Source organism: Ornithodoros turicata, chromosome 4, assembly GCF_037126465.1.
Source record: "Ornithodoros turicata isolate Travis chromosome 4, ASM3712646v1, whole genome shotgun sequence".
Classification (NCBI taxonomy): domain Eukaryota; kingdom Metazoa; phylum Arthropoda; class Arachnida; order Ixodida; family Argasidae; genus Ornithodoros; species Ornithodoros turicata.
This window is the reverse complement of record NC_088204.1, coordinates 41,480,308-41,497,385: the sequence shown is the minus strand read 5'-3', so window position 1 is coordinate 41,497,385 and position 17,078 is coordinate 41,480,308. Positions and strand designations below refer to the sequence as shown.

The following is a 17,078-nucleotide window of genomic DNA, read 5'->3' as shown; positions in this document are numbered from 1 at the left end:
GTAAGCAGGTAGCGCAGTACTTCGGGTAAAACCCAAAACCCCACAAAAACGAACATGGCAAAATGCCAATCCAGCCAGCGATACAGGCACTGTAGAATACTATGCACTGCACATTCAACACGGCTGTTCCGCATCTTATGTTCATAAAAAATGGGAATAGTGACCATTTTTATTCCCCCCCAAATAAAAAAAAAAAAGTACTTTTCCGCCTCACATTGTCTGATTTTATCCTGTTTTACGGCTCCTGAAATAAAACCCGACTTTACCCCTTCGATTTTCTAAAATCCTAAAACCTGAAAACACATGGTCCTAATACACAAGGTAATAAAGTTGTTCCAGAAAGCATGACATGATGTGAATGATCGAAACTCACTTGAGGAAGCTGACATTGCTGAGGAGTGCGAGACAGCAGTTAGGACACAGACTACGCCGCTGACTCTCTCGGTTCGGAGTATGCTGGCGTTCAGTAAAAATTATGTCCGTGATAATAAAAAGTATTGGTAGACAACACACAAGCTTTGACTGTGTGCACTAAAGTTGATGTAGAAATTAAAATGTAGTTTCTGTGCGCTATTTGCGCAAGTATTTTCTAATGGCGGCTCTTGTCATTGTAGGACCGGGATGCGTGTTCCAGTGACAGTGGTGCAGTTCGTGATTATTCGCCTGAAGAAGAGCTTGTGAGAGCTGGTCATTGTGGACGTCAGACAGGGCTTGGTGCTGCTGTGCGGCATCACAGGGGCCTCTCCGACAGTGGCGTAGACAGTGGCACCAGTGCCATCTATGAGCCTCTACCCTGCACCATGGCGGGCCAGGAAAGGTATGTCTTGTGACTGCGTTTTTTATTTATTAATGCACTTCCATTAGAAGCCTCATTTTGAAGAAAAGACGGCATATTTGCGGGGTGACCGTGGTGTCTGTGTACAGCGCGGCATGTGACAGATAAGAGTAAATTGCGCTGTGCTCCGCTAACTGATCCGCTCTTCTCCATCACGTGGAAATGCGAAACGATGGCAGCTGGAGCTGGAGCCGTCATCAGTTACATTTTGCCGCTGGACGTGTTCAGACGTGTCTCGTGCATTCTCAGAGTTTCGCGAGTTTGTGTATCATGTCATGTAGCGTAGGTCATATGTGTTTTTGTGTCAAATGTGTTGTTCATATGTGGCGTAGGTCATTGTCTGTATGTGGTGTGGTCTAGGTATGCATTCCGTATCAGAAGCAATAGAAGTAAGACCAATGTCTAATGCTGACGCATTAATTGCATTAATTACATTAATCACACTCAAATTTTTATTTACCAACTACCCAAACTAAAGACTCTCATTGAAGGTATGCTGAGCCACACTTGTACTTTTAGGTGAGACAGCAACAACTTTATTGTGGGATGATGAATGGGGAGTTTCATCTCCAGGGTTGGTACTCTATCTCATTGCTGGTGGTGATGCTACCGCATTTCTTCTAGGCAATGCTACAGCTGTGATCTATTTGAAGCCAATATAGTAGACCTTGGTTAAGGGGAGATGCGGCAATTAAAATGTCGAATTTTGTGCAAAAAGTTCGTTTTTCAAAGTGTGCATTTTTGTGCTCCTCGCACCTTCACTTATCATGTCACGAAGTACTTCAGTCAAATTCAGACTAAAAACTGATTAAATACTTATTTTTGTAGCCCGCACTCGCAAAAAAGTGAGCAGAAATTACGCTCGGAAGGCTCTTTCTGTTTTGCCAATTGCGCGATAACTTTCCTACCGATCGGCGCCATCTTGGTATCATTTGAAAGAGGAGAAATCCAGCTCTCCGATGGCCGTAGTTTCGCACTTCTCCGACAGCAAGTAAGGGAGCAGGGCACGATCGATGAAAGCAAAACTCGGAAAGTGATTGGCTCCCGAGAGTCACGTGGCCAGCGCGCGGCCCTCCTATTGGCGGAGGCGGCGCGCCACGTTCAAAATGCGCGCTTTCCTCGATGTTCCGTGCCGTGCCGGCTGTTCTGGGGAGTTTGTAAAGCACGATGATATTGATTTTACGTAATATTAGGCTCTGAAAAAGCTGCGTGACTAGAAAGGCTACTGTCCTGGTGGGTTTTGAAGGGCTGCCGTAGCGATTTGTGACAAATAGAGCAAAAGAAACTTCGGAGCTGGTTTTCCCAGCTTTTCATTTGCATCTGATTGTCATTACGGGGAGCTTCACCATATCTGTACGGTTGAAGATAGAGGCTTCCTGTCTGTTGCATGGAGTTCCAGACACAATAAGTAGTGCAATAAAGCTATTAGTTATTTTTTATCTCATACAGAAAATTTTGTAAAGCCCTTTTTGTCAAGCAGTATATCTGTAGAAAAACAGGACAAGGGGTATTTAAACTTTGGCTAGCAATAAATGAGATGGGGAGAAAAACTAACAGCTTTATTGCACAGGGCAGGCCCTTAGTAATGTTTTGACATAAAAATATCATGAAATTTCAACACAATTAATCAGTCAATCAAGAGACTCGTTAGACAGTATGCTCATGCCTATAACTCAATAAGTAAAATAGATATTCAGAAACCGATTGTTGCATTGAGATGCTGGTGCTGAAATACATAAGCACATCAAATTTGGTTAAGTTTGAACTATAAATAAGGAAGTTAGCTTTAATTGCCACATCCCCCCTTAAACCAAACTTAATTGGGCACGTTTTTGTTTGAATGGTCGAAGTGTGAATTACCAGAACTGACTCAACATATATTGTTGCACGAAATTATGATTTCTTATATTGGGTACCAATATATGCAACACACATTTTTTAACCTTTCCTCCACACCAGGGGTTCTCAAACTGGGCGTTCATGGCACGCTCTTCATTGACAATGTTGGTGATCCCTTCGGTAGTCAGCCCATTGTTAAAAAAATAATACAGCGGAATCTTTTTAAACGGAACCTCAAGGGGCCAGGAAAATACATTTATCAGGTGTTCCATATACTCAGTTGTGTATAAGATGCTAAATTGTGAAATTTCCAGGAGTGCAGAAGCTGTAAGCAGTCTTTGTGCACATTACTGCATCAAAGACAAGGAATATACACACAATTTTCAACTTTATTCTTGTCCTCATTGAGACATTCTACCTTTGCACGAACAATTGGCCATTGCACTGGGATAATCTGACTTTGGGCACACTTTATCCACAATAACGAGCATTTTTCAAGCTCTTCGTAGTCAGTGAGTCCAAGTCTTTTTTTTTTTTTCAGTCCAAATCATGAAGCACAAACGGCATCACACAACTTGTCCATTTCCCTAAGAGTTCTTGTTAGCGTAATTTTCAGTATCCCTTACTTCATCGCAAGTGCAGTTTTTGTGTAGCAAGCACTCTCAAAATTGTTGATAACTTTGATCTTTCTTTGAAGATCACGAGCATGATGTGCACGCTTCTGTGATGCAGTTGGAAGTGGCATTTACTACTGTTAACATACCAATCCTAATCATGGCGGTACCGGAAGTGGTGAGCTCAAGCTGCAATGCACATTGATGCTCTGAAATATTCAGTCAGTTTTGTTTACCCATTGGTGTAGAAATTTTTGTTCCATTTAATGGGAAAATTTTTGCATTGCATAAGTGAGTCGAAACTACCTTATTGTTGTTGTTCCGTTAAAGCAATACGTGCTGAACTCCGTAATTGTAGCTGCATAAGCGTAATTCTGCTTCGTGAGATTCCACTGTATAGAGCTTCTTCGTATATGGTCTACTTCGCAGCCACCTGAAATTCTTTTCCCTGCTGTGAATGCCTTCCAATAACCCTTATTCTGTTTTCAATGTATGCCTTCTGTTCACATGCACGATTTCAATCCGCATGTACCGTCTCGATTCTGTCCGTTGGATAGAATACGATGCGCTATCCTAGCCATTGACCGTTTACCTGAGTGCATTCAATGTGACAAGTCGAGTCGATGCGTTTCTGTCGCATTCATGTAAACGTAGCTATAGTGAGCATGCATATACAGTTGCCAACCGTTAATGGTGTTGAGTTGTAGGGTATTCCACAAAATTTGTCCCAATTATCACAAATTATTAATTATCATGAATTATCCCAATTATGACAAAAATTTGCTGCCAACAGTGGCCTTTATTTGATACATTCAAACTAGATTGAAAAAACTGTCAATGCGCATCTGCTTAGCAGCATGCACACAGGAAAAGAATGTTGCTGAGGTTGCAGTGTAGGAATGCACAGTTCTGAGCGTCTCCATGGCCACGTTGATGGAAGATCCCCGATGTCCGCGCCTCTGCCTCTGCCATCGTCATCCATGGGCAAGTTAAGAACTTGGGCGACGATGTCACTATCTGTCAATTTGCCCCAAGGTTCGGTGCATCTATTAACATCGGCATAAGCGTTGAATGTTACGCCAGCTGGAATTAGCATTCTCGTGCCGCAGAGGTCAACCACCAATGTCAGGCTGTCCATTGAACTATTGTTGTCATTGTCACTTGTCCCAGTGCTCCCACTACTAGCGTGACACTGACTACAAACATGAGGAAAACTGTACTGGTACCAGCATCACTGTTCGTAGATGCCGACAGTTTATCACTTTCGCTTCTCGCGCTGCAGGTCACATGAGACACAAGTTTGTACACACGCGCACTTCGCCTCCCCAGACATGGTGTGCCGGGAGTGTTGGTGGACTGACGGGTGGGCTCAGAAGTTCAATTTCACGATCTTGGAACTCAAAACACAGATTTGTGCAAAACAGCAGGTGAAGTCAGGTTAAAATCCCTACGAGTTGTCAAGCACTGACTCCCCAAAACAGTCCAAATTGGCTCAATGAGGACTTTGATGAAGCCAAAGTGTTTGTCAGAAATATTGGAAAGTCTGAATTATTAGGGTCCAAATTAAAGGTCGGCGAAGGTAATAAAGCTACGGACATGGTGAAGTAAACCTGCCGTCCCCATATGTTGGAAGCCTAGCCAGAGGTACTGACATAATGAAGTTTTTTAGTGCTCGGACCAACTCCACTATAATGAGGCGCTACTGTACTCTGATTTTTCTGGAATATTCTGACTTTGTAAAACGACATCCGGCGGGAGTTTTGCTGCACTTTTTAGAAAATGCCTGTTTACTAATGTTCATACTTTTGCTCACATGGAGCAAGCCCAGGCATACTCCGCACTAGCATAACTGTGACTGTGTTTGCCTTCCAGAGTGAACAACTGGATTTGCAGTAACAAAATGCCAGGTGCATATCCATTGCACACAGATCCAGAAAAAGAGTCCCGGAGTCACAAGAAATCTGTCTCATCTGGCACCACGTCCCGATCCAAGCAGAACCCAACCAGGTGGGCAATTGATATTTTAGTAGGGTTGCCATGCCGGTGAAAACCGAGATGGAACATGAATGCTACATAATTATAGGGAGAGTCAGACTTTTTGGGGTAAAACCCGATATCGCTCGAATTTACACCCCGAATGACTCGCTAGGCAATCGGATTTAACCCGAAAGCTACCGGTCAGGAGCGGCATCGCATGGCTGTTCTCAGAAACATTGGCGGAAGCTAGCACCACCTTGGTGTCAAAAAATTCTTCATTCAACAGGAGCTCTGTTTTGTTTATACTTTGTTTTCTTGCTTGGAAGAGATGTTCGCGTTCGGTAGGGGGCAGTTTCGTTCCTGTGCGGCGTTTTATCCTGTGTGGTCTTGGCTTCAGCTGTATCGACCCTGTCATAGGCCGGAAAAGGAAGAGTCTCGAAGACTGCACAGCGTAGTACGAGAACTTAGAGCTCGTCAAGAAAGGTGACCCCGAAGATGTGCTCTCGTGCCGTTTCTGCCACTTAGTGCTCACATCAGATCCATCAAAGAAACCTTATGATAGGATTAGGGAGCACCTCGCATCCACAAGACATGGCATGCTCAAAAGGAAAGTTGATGGAGAGCAGACACTGTTTGATGTCTGCTACCGTCAGCAGTGCAGGGAGAAAGGTTCAGAAGGAGCCATCTACGAGTTCGTGCTCGCGATAGCAAAAAGTGGAATCAGCCGTGAACACACTGACGGACCACTCGGCGAATTTGTAGAGAAATACTGCCCTGCTGCAAGAACAATGCCCGCAAGCCACCAGCTCTGTTGTAAACAACTGCTGGAGTTGTTCAGCAATGACCTAGAAGGCATTCGAGATGATGTCATGGGCTCAAAATTGAGTTTTATCATCGACGAGTCACCCGATATAATGGGATACCTGACAGTGAATATGCTAGTCTGTTTCTACAGCCACCAGACACAGCAAAAGGTCGTCTACCTCATAAACGTAAAGCGACTGAAGCTATGCAACGCATATACAGTCGAGCCCTTTGATAACGATATTGACGGGAACGCGACATCTGATTGTTATATCAGAGTATCGTAAAAAGACAAGCTTTCGAGAAATCGCCGCTCGGGTTCGCGTAAACGAAGTAGATCGCCACAAGTAGAACACCGCTGAACATGCGCGTTTGTTGTGAGTGCAGAAGCATTTTATCTAGCTCTAAAATGATGCAGCTGCGTGTCAAAAACTTTTGATAACTTAACCGCCGATATCGCGTGGGGCGCCGCATCTTTTTGAGATCGACGACCTCGTCCATTGCTCGTCATCCAATGCCGTAGTCATCACAGTTCTCACGATTGGGAATGCGTGGTCCATCAGGATGCGCCTCCGCCACGGGTAATCCGTCGACGCGTGTTTGGGTGGCGGCACACAACTGTCTGCCAATACACGTTTTCGAAGCCACGGTACTTCACAACGCGGTTTTGCACCAGTGCGAAGCCCGTAGAGCGCATGCAACTTCGGGTCGAGCCACGCGTCTTTCCTCGTCAAAAAGCGACTCGGAAACGTGGACACCATCGTAGCAAGCACGCAGCAAAGCAAGAAAAAAAGCTTGAAAGCGAGAGAACGATGTGGAGAGGGAACAACGTTCTCTACTTCGCGCGAGCCCCTTCCGCCCTTTCAAAGTCGCATGCCTTGCAACGCACACATCTATTCCGCGGCAGTCATGCGCGGATAAACGCACTGCGTTCTCACTTTAGCGCGCACGGAGGCAAAGGCTTTTGAAAATGCCAATGTAATTTGTTTTCAGTGAAATGGTGCAACCTTGCTTTCTAATTTTCACGCGTTTTAACCGGCCGCCGGAAGAATTACGATCACTATATCCGAGCAAGCGCTTTCGCGGCGATCGTTATATCGATGTTTTGTTTACATGTAGTTCAATGGGAGAGCTGACGGGAAACAGCAATTCGATCGTTATATCGGAGTTATCGTTCTATTGAAAATCGTAATAAACGGGCTTGACTGTAAGGTCACGAATGTGCTTCACGAAGTGTTGACATCCCTAGGCAAATTGGTGACAGACACGATAGCGATTTGAAGTGATTCTCCACAACAACAATTCAAGGAGAGCTAGAGAGTGGGGAGGTGTTGCTCCCACAGTTGAACCACCAAGCACATGTAAGACTTCAGGAAGTCCTCGCAGGCATTAAAGCCAACATTGGCACCAGGCTAGTTCCATCTCAAATCGAACAATCCGGTACACTTGATGTCTCGAATGAACGGGGAAAAAATATGTGTTGAAGCCATCGGTGAGTTAGGAGAAATAAATGCTTTCCGAATTCTCTGCGCTGCGCGGTTCGGGAAGTAGGAGAGGAGGGAAAAACTCCCTCCCATAAGACGATGTCGTCGCGCGCGGGTTTGAGCGTTCGCTACGAGGCTATTTCTTGTCGCATAATAGAAATTTCTTAATCTCGCTTTAGACCACTTAGGACACAATAGGATTCTGCGTTGGTAGTGCTGTGTCCGTTTTTGTTTGTCTCCAAAAAATATCAAAATTGACTCAAAGTGCCAAAAAGCACCATATTCACTGCAACTTTGCGGACGATGTACAAAACGGATAAGATTGAGGTTTATGCCGTTTAATTTGTCATTCATGTGGCTATCGAATGATGTATAATTAGGGCCCTCAGTTTTCGGGTTTTAGTTTTTGTGAAAATCGGGGGGTAAATATCGGGTTGAAAATTAGGACCTGCCAAACAGGGTAAAATCAGGTGATGTACTGAGAAGTGATGTATTATCGGGTGAAAAAAAAAATTAGGTGTTCAAATTAATTAATAATTGGGGGTTTACATCGCGGGACAACTGAGATCATGAGCGACGCTACAGCGGTCGGTCTGTGAAGTGTTGAAATTAAATGAAAGAATATTTATTAAGAAACTGGCTGATAATTCACTGTATAACCACTAAGGCTTGCACTGGCCCCTGTTTATAGAAAGAATAAGTTGCATTTTCAGTAAAGCATCATCCATCGATGAGCGTTGAGAGCATGCTCGCGCTCGCGTTGGTGTGCCTTGTATATCGTTGGCTGTTGCTGCATCCTCTTTACTACTCTGCGTACTTTGCTGATACAAGATACTCCCTACAAGATTTGAAAGTTGGCTTCACCGAACACTTCCGTGTATTGCGGGCAAACCTACTTCAAGGAACGCCGAGCTTTGCTTAACTCTTTGTTTCTTCGCTGTTTAGCGTGATTTTTCCTGATTCCTTTGCTATTTTTGGTAACAGCACAAGAAAGGGTCTCGTCGACATCCACAGAAAGCACTAACAGTACAAAAATCCAACACTGAAGTTTTCAACTTACTTATTGACACAAGCTTTCATGTAGCAGACTACATTTCTTCGGGTGTGAAAAACACAGGGCATTTTTGCTACGAAACCAGGGCATTACTTTGGTTGGTGTTGCCAATCTGCAAGGCAGCTTCACCTCATTATTGAAATGAATTTTGAGGGACAAGGGAAGCTGTCATGACCCCATTAATCTAACTTATCACTGAACTAACCAAGTTGATGATGTCTTAGGTTAGTTTAGTGAGAGTTTCTGTATTTTGTTTAGTGAAGTTAGGTTAGAATAATAGGGCCATGGCCGCTTCGATAATGAAGTTGGGAGTGCGAGGCAAGTTGCCACAGCCACACTAATCTAACCTAATATATCACTAAACAAAGTGTATGATGTCATAGGTTAAAGATGGCTTTCCCGTAACACAAATAAATCAATCGAAAAGTTCTGTTAAATCTACAAACGTACACTTAAAGCAACACTAAGCATTCGTTGAAGTGGGCTTAACCGCAGTACACGGAAGTGTTAGGTGAAGCCAACTTTCAAATGGTGACTCCTACCAAAGGAACATTTTTCATGCTAGAAATTGGACCTGCAAGCAAGCGTCCACAAATCCAAACCCGACGTGTTTTGTTTACTTCACCAGTAAGACGCGGCGCGGTCTTGAGCAGTCGCGCGATTGCCGTAGTTCGTGCGTGTGCGGCTCAAGTCCTTGGTTTGCACTTTCGCAAGCCCGGTTTACGGGTTATATCGGGTTAAACCCGAACTATTTTGATGTAAATCGGGGGTAAAAACGGGCTTTATCGGGTTTTACCCGAAAACTGAGGGCCCTATGTATAATATGTTGCTCTACTCTGTCAGGAAGGTAAGCGATACCTCTTTCAGTAACACCATACCACCGAAAAATGACGAATTTCGGGAGCCTTTATGTAAAAAACCCCACCAAAAACTTGCCTAGAAAATTTTATATGTTGTAGGTAGTTCCTTAGATTATGCACAGAAGAAAAATCAAAAGTCGGACTTGATCGTTAGGCGCACTGTGAATTTTTTGCCAGCCCTGTACACGGAGCGCATTCAAGCTGTGGCACCGTGTCCCGTGTGTTGCAAAATCGAATTTTCCAAAGGGACTTTCAACTTCTGTCTTCACATAAAAAGTAATTGCTATCATTTGAAACCGTTCCGATCGCTTGCGTTCATAATAGTGTTTTAATCGCTGAATGTAGAGTGTGGAGCAACCATATGTGCTCACATTTTTTGCGGGACGACAGACATGCATTGTAAGTGCTGGGAGCCCGTGAAGAACAGAATGCTTTAGAATACTTTTGCGTCTTTATAAGAGGTATATTTGTCCATGGTGATCATATCGAAGCATATTTACAGTACACAGAATAACGACAACTTGACAGCGAAGAAGACAAGGTGACAAAGGTAGCGTAAGTTATGCAGAGCATTCCGGGTGGATGAGGGTGCTGGTGTCATGAACTGCTTTAGGCCATTGTGGAAGCCACTTTCCTTAATGTTACTTTTGATGGCAGGTTCTTGTCAGATTTTCTTTCAAATGTGGGCAACATTGCTGCGTGTTGTGATTCAGCCACCTTTGCTGTGAAGTACTTGAAGCAGCTTCTGCATAGCTAAGGCCACCCATTTTCTGCTGCGGCAGATCCTGAATTCCGCGGCAGAGGATTGTGAATTCTGCGTTTTTCTGCGGCACATGCTCAACGGTGTTGAGTTCAAACAGAAAGATCTTTATTGGGCCCCCAAGATACAGAAAGAAGCTACAGCATTAAAAAGCTGTTGTGGCTAAGCATGAGATGGTACTTCGTATTCTCATCTGACAGAGAATGACGTTTATCACTGACAATCATCTTATATCTGCTGAATGATCTCTCTGCATCAACAGAGTTTATGGGTACACATAGGTACTTGACTGCAATTGATGCCAGTGCCGGCGTCAGTGTTTTCATGCCATCCCAAAAGCCAATGATGTCAAATGGCTGTGGCGGTGGGTCGACTTGCTTCGAGACAGATGGGGCCAGGTCACGGTCAGAAGACTTGCAGTCTTTTGCAGTGTTGATATACAGCAACCACTCAGCTGCTAGGTTTCCAGCATCTCTTCCTATACCCGGGATGTTCTCATAGTCACAAAGTTCATGTGACATTGACTTTAGTTGCAGCGGGTCTAGGGCCCTCATACTCTTGAAAAATTTCCAGGTTTCACTTTTTCCCAAGAGCTCTTGTGCTTTGCGGGCAGCCTGGCACATTCCGCTTCTTATTTGTTCTCCTACATAAGCAGCTTCATCATCTTGCACACCCTCTTGCCTCATAAGGGCGCCGTAATCTTCCAAAGATGCTGCTTTAAGGTATCCCCAGAGTGCAAACAAGGCATTGTACACCTTGTGTGCAGCCACTTCCTGACCTTCTGCAGCCTTCAACAGGCTGGCCACCTTTTTGCCAAAAATGGCAATACACCGAGTGGTGTACTTAAGCTCTGTATATATTTCTTGCATCATGGAAACTAAACTGTCTACTCCAGCAGCATCTCCATACCTTTCTTGTACTTTTTCCAAAAGAGAGGGGTAGTGCTCAAAGTACTCAGAGTGGAGCTCCACAGCCTCAATCCATGAATTCCATCTGGTTTTCACAGGGGCTGGTGGCGCCCTGGGGTTTTCCACACCACATTCTTGCAGATGAACCTTGAACAGTGCGCGCTTTCCGCTCGAAAGTCGAAAAGCCTTCTTCATATCCCCAACGTATTTGTCCACGAGGGGAAATGATTTGTACATAGTCGCGCCGATCAGATTGACACCATGCGCGACACACGTCACGTGGACGGCGTTGGAGCACAGTGGTTGGATGCATTCGCGAAATGCTTTCTTCATATATGACGCGCTGTCGGTGACAAGCGCGGTTACGTCTTCGAACTCAACACTGTACGTCGTGAGTGCCTTGACGACGATCCGGCCGATTACTGCGGCGTTCACCTCATTTGTGAACGTCACGTCCACAAGGACTGGTTGCAAAGAGTCGCCAGTTGATGACGCCTTAACGAACAGTACGTTCACAACGGATTTCGCTCGATCGTCCGTCGTTTCGTCGATGACGACCGATACAGTGGCACCGCTGAACATGCCTTTTAGTGCCGACTGATGTTTAGTGAAAAGTTCTGGAAGCCTGTTCCGAAGATTTTTGGCCAAAGGGACTGATCCCCCATTTGTAACCCGCTTCTGCAAGAACGTGCGCACTTTCGGATGGTCAGTCTTTTCTATTGGAATGTTGGCCGACACAAGCATGTCCAAGAATTCGAGCACCAGGTCCTCCCTTGCCTCTTTTGCCGTTAAAACGGTTTCTAAAGTTTGCAGCCTGGTCCGTTTTTGCAGCCCCGATCCAGACGCCGTTGGGTCCACTTTTGCTTTTCCGACATTTTTCCGGTGGCTGCTGCTTCTGATGTGGTCGTCAATCGTAGACTTCCGTTGGTGGTCAATAGTTTTCGCGCAAGGCCGGCAGAAAAGTAAACCGCCGTCTTCGTAAAAGTCCTCCGTGCCGTACTCACGTACCCGTTGTTTGGCATCTTTGTTTCCCAGATGGGACCGCTTAGACATTTCCACACTTCGCACTCGAAAACAACAGAGCGAGATGGCAGAAACGAAAGTAAAGTTTCGTCGATGCGCCGCGCGCGCCGCCGGTGTTGCTCCTTGCCCCTTGCCACCGCGGGCGCGCGCAGGCACGCGTTTTGAATTCCGGGAACATTTGTGGCGTTCATTTTCTGAAGTTAAGACAAAAAATGGCGCAGGGTGCGGGAAGTCGATCCGGCTGAAATCGAATTTACGGCAAAAAAGCGGAATTCCGCGGGATTCCACGCGGAATCTTGTATTCCGCGGCAAAGTCGCAATTCCGCGCATTTTCGCGGAATCGCGGAAAACGGGTGGCCTTATGCATAGCTGACCCACTCCTGCTACGCCTTCGGCTTGATCTGCTGGAACCACAGTCTTTATGGCAGCTACGCCGATCTTCGAAGCAAAGCGAAAGTCCTTTGTCAATAGCACTTTTTCCTTGTGTATGAGGCGGTAGTCAGCGAAATCCACACGATCAGCGCTGTACAACGAAGAGGCCATTGAGGTAGGTGTGACGCCAGGACGACACACTACAGTAATGCAGATGTCACACACTCTGTATAAGGGCACTCCATGCACTTATGTAGTCGAGAAGTGAGTGAAGCGTCTTGTGTGTAGGTGGAACTTTGCGCAAGGTGTCTTCAGGGAGTAAATGCAATCAGGACCTTCCCATGGTCGCAGCATGTAGAACCGAATAACATATTGGACAGCGGCGCCAGTCGGGCTGTTTCAGCAAGGTTCACAAAAGGCACCATGAATTAGCCTTGAGTAAGGCCCTTCGTTTTCCGCAATTCCGCGAAATTTCGCGGAATTCAGAATTAATCGCGGAATCCTTTATTTTTAAGGGTGTGTGGATATTAGAGTTCTCAAATTCGAATTGAATATCAATCACTCGAAGTGTACGATTCGCGATTCGAAATAACCAATATTCGGGTTTTCGGATAATTTCACTATTCGCCGAATACGAATGACACCTCCCGAAAGTGGGCTGCACCTGACGCTTCCCTGCATGAGGTGAAGCCGCCCCTACAAAATTGAAACCTGCTTTCCGAAATTGTTTATGCTGCAGGACAAACCAGACAGATTGTAGTTTATACCCCTGTCAGACGTACTAATTTAGTGTCACTTATTTGAAGTGCACTCCGTCCTGTAATGTCACTTTCACTGCACTCCTGCTACACGGCATAAGTAAGTGTCACTAAGCAGTCATGGTGATGACGATGGGCGAGCTTGAACTCCCACCTAATATCGGGGAGTGCACTATACTTTCTTGGTAAAATCATTTTTCTTACGCCCAGAAACACTTCATAAAGATCTTCTTCGCAGTTGAAGTCGATTTAACGTCATAAATATAATTGCTGCGAACCAACACAAGCATATTTATTTGACAAATTTTCAATCTTCTTCTTCACCTCTTTGGTAGTCTTTGCTATGTCATGCGCGTGCAACTGGCCCGCGATGTCAGCATAAGATTTCGCGTTTCGCTTGGTCCTCCCATGTTCTGATAGCATAGGTTTCTATCTCAGACCACGACGCCCTGTCTTTTTTGTCTTCCATTATTCAGTGCTTCACTGCGAGTATTTTGCGATTTTGCCCGCAACACTTAACCACCGTGCAATGTCAACAAATATGGCTGCCGCGAAGTGGATTACGAACTCTACTGGGCAGTCTGTGAACGAGAGTACCTGTAAATCATGCCAAAAAAATCCTTACGTCTTTCTTATACAAATCAGCGCTGTCTTAACAAATTTGTCCAAAAGTAAATTCCGATTGGGTTGTTTCTTTCCTTTTCCAAAAATAAGCTTTTTGTTATGCAATCCCTGCCGTGGAGGCTATGTACTTGATTGTCGCAGGCAAAGTGAAGTGAGTTTGGCGAACTCACTTCATCGTAAGTGTACTTTGCATTTAGTGTCACTAAAAGATGCCGTGTGACTCCGAAAGAATGACACTTACTGCAAGTGTACTCGCTGAAAGTGACACTAAATTAGTATGTCTGACAGGGGTATTAGCTTAGGATAACATTAGCCCAAGTTTATTGTACTATATACTTCACTTTAGGAATGGGCAGCGTCCCTCCTGTATGCAGTTTAGCGGTAGCAGTGGGGGATTATGATTTGATATCTGGGAGGTTGCCTTCAAGAAGTTCAGACTTTTAAATAATGGCTACAGCTTAAGAACAAAAAGGAATGTACTAAAAATGTAACTTCCCCAGGGCATGTATTGTAAACTCCTTCCTATAAAGTTCCTATGAACTCTGTAGATGCTGAAAGACCTTTCAGCAGGTATAAAATGATTTCAGGCGACAGACTGCACCAGATGAGAACACAAGATATCATGTATGTAATGCTGAGCCACAACAGTGCTTTGAATCTGTAATTTTATAACATATTTTTTGTTCCCACATTATCCAAGAAAAGAAAGTGTCTTCCATTTCAAGCAGCTGTTGACTACTTGCCGCGGAAAATCGCAGAATTTAGAAGTGAGTGCCGCGGAATTTTGAATTTGCCGCAGCAGAAAACAGAGGGCCTTAGCCTTGAGTGTGTGCGTAAGACACTACACAACAACATTTTCCTCAGTGCAATTTCCCCCGTCCGAGGTCATGGGGCCGTAGGAAAGGAAATGTTTCAACGAATACTGGAAGTCACGGAGTCCCTCCTGCCATAATGTGTACAGTAAATATGCTTGTTTAGAATAACCCTCAACAGATATACCTCTTACAAAGATGTAAAATCATTCTGTTCTTCACAGGCTCCCAGCACTTGCAATGCATGTGTGACTTCCCGCAAAAAATGCGAGCACATCTGGTTGCTCCACAATCTAGATTCAGCGATTACACCATTGTTATGAACGCAAACGCTCAGAACCTTGAAAAGGAAACCTTGAAACGTCAGAACGGTTTCAAATGACAGCAATTACTTTTCATATGAAGACAGAAGTTGAAAGTCCCTTTGGAAAATTCGATTTTGCAACACGCGGGACACGGTGCCTCCGCTTGAATGCACTCCGCGTATAGGGCTGGCAAAAAATTCACAGTGCGCCTACCGATCAAGTCCGAATTTTGATTTTGCTTCTGTGCATAGTAACTACATACAACATATAAAATTTTCGAGGCAGGTTTTAGGTGGGGTTTTTTAGATAAAGGCTTCCAAAATTGATCATTTTTCGGTGGCATGGTGCTACTTAAAGAGGTATCGCTTACGTTCCTGACAGAGTAGAGCAACAAACGAGCCACGCAGCGCAGAGAATTCCGAAGGCGTTTATTTCTCCTAACTCACTTATGTCTTCGATATATATTTTTTTCCCCTTCATTCGAGACATCAAGTGTACCGGATTGTTCGATTTGAGATGGAACTAACCTGTGTTTGATGCATTGCGACTGTCCCAGACTCAGGCTTTCATATTATGGACCGACTCAAAGTCATGTACTACATGCTTAGCGGCCAACATCTTGAACTCTATGGTGGGTGCCAGAAGGTAGCAGGTCAGACTCAAAAAGCTTGCGACGTCCACGTATCATACGCGATGCTATCGTGCTGGCCCAGTCGGGTTTATCCTGCCCTCTTATGTCGTGACAGGTTGTATAGACGCGGCCTGACTTCTCTCGAAAGTGACGTCCTTGATGGCTAGTTGTAACCAGGCATTGCTGCTCTCATTGGAGCCTTGAACCTTCACCTTCAAGGTGTAGAAGGCTCTAAGTAATAAGCCCTAAGTACTGTCAAGTTGCAAAACATTTTCTGAAACTTCGTTACATTTAAAAACTTGCCACATCAAATTTGCAGAGTTTTGCTTTTGTTTTATTTTTTTGCACTGTCCAGTAGCTTGTCTAACTTGGCAATGTAAGAGAGGTCAAATCTTGAGTTTGAAATGGTATTTAATCCAGGGGGCGTGTGTGAGGGCCTAAGAAGGTGAACACCCTATGTCAAAGCGTGCAGAACTATTAGGCAGCTTTTCCTCTGGGAAAATGGGCAAAAAAGAGATTGAAATGACTCTGAAAAGGCAAAAACTGTAAAGTCTTTCAGAGGGGTGCAGCACTCTTGAAATTGCTAAGATATTGGGGTGTGATCACAGAACTATCAAACGTTTTGTTGCAAATAGTCCACAGGGTCGCACGAAACGTGTTGAGAATAAAATGATGAAAACTTAACTGTCAAAGATTTGCCGAGAATCAAACGTGAGGCTAGCACGAACTCATTATCCTCCAGTGCTGTCACATTCCGGAACTGCAACCTACCTGGAGTGGTGAGAAGTACAAGGTGTTCAGTGCTCAGAGACATGGCCAAGGTAAGGAAGGCTGAAACCCGGCCACCACTGAACAAGACAAACATGTTGAAATGTCAAGACCGTGCCAAGAAATATCTGAAGACAGATTTTTTGAAGTTTTTATGGACTGATGAAAGTGACTCTTGACGACCCAAGCGGATGGGCCCGTGGCTGGATCAGTAACGGGCACAGAGCTCCGCTTCGGCTCAGACGCCAGTAAGGTGGAGGTGGAGTACTGGTATGGGCTGGAATTATCAAAGATGAACTAGATGGACCTTTTCGGGTTGAAGATGGAATCAAAATGAACTGCCAAGGTGCCAGTTTTTAGAAGACACTTTCTTCAAGCGTGCAGTGTTACAGGAAAAGGTCCCCATCTTTGAAGAAGGCCATGATTTTTGTTCAGGACGCTGCTCCATCGCATGCGTCGGAAGTACTCTGCTGTGTGGCTAGCCAGTAAAGGCCTTAAAGATGAAAAACTAAGGATATAGCCCCCCTCCTGACTTGACCTAAACCCTGTTAAGAACTTGTCGGGGTCTTCTTAAACGGGAGATTCTCTGTGAAGGTAAATAGTACACCTCTCTGAATAGCGTCTGGGAGACTGTGGTTGCTGTTACACAA

At 44.8% G+C, this 17,078-nt stretch overlaps 2 protein-coding genes across 3 annotated transcripts in view; one reads left to right on the top strand and one right to left on the bottom strand.

The window, feature by feature from the left end:
- LOC135391455 (axin-2-like) overlaps positions 1 to 17,078 on the top strand; it is a 108,930-nt gene that overhangs the window by 72,024 nt on the left and 19,828 nt on the right. For both annotated transcript variants that reach the window (XM_064621713.1, XM_064621714.1), the window contains exons 10-11: positions 615 to 817; positions 5,161 to 5,295. In XM_064621713.1, the coding sequence (XP_064477783.1) occupies positions 615 to 817; positions 5,161 to 5,295 (338 nt within the window). The remainder of the gene's footprint in view (positions 1 to 614; positions 818 to 5,160; positions 5,296 to 17,078) is intronic.
- Positions 10,231 to 11,717, bottom strand: LOC135391456 (uncharacterized). Its single transcript, XM_064621715.1, has one exon. It carries the CDS (start codon positions 11,715 to 11,717, stop codon positions 10,365 to 10,367), a length of 1,353 nt encoding a protein of 450 aa, XP_064477785.1. The 3' UTR covers positions 10,231 to 10,364.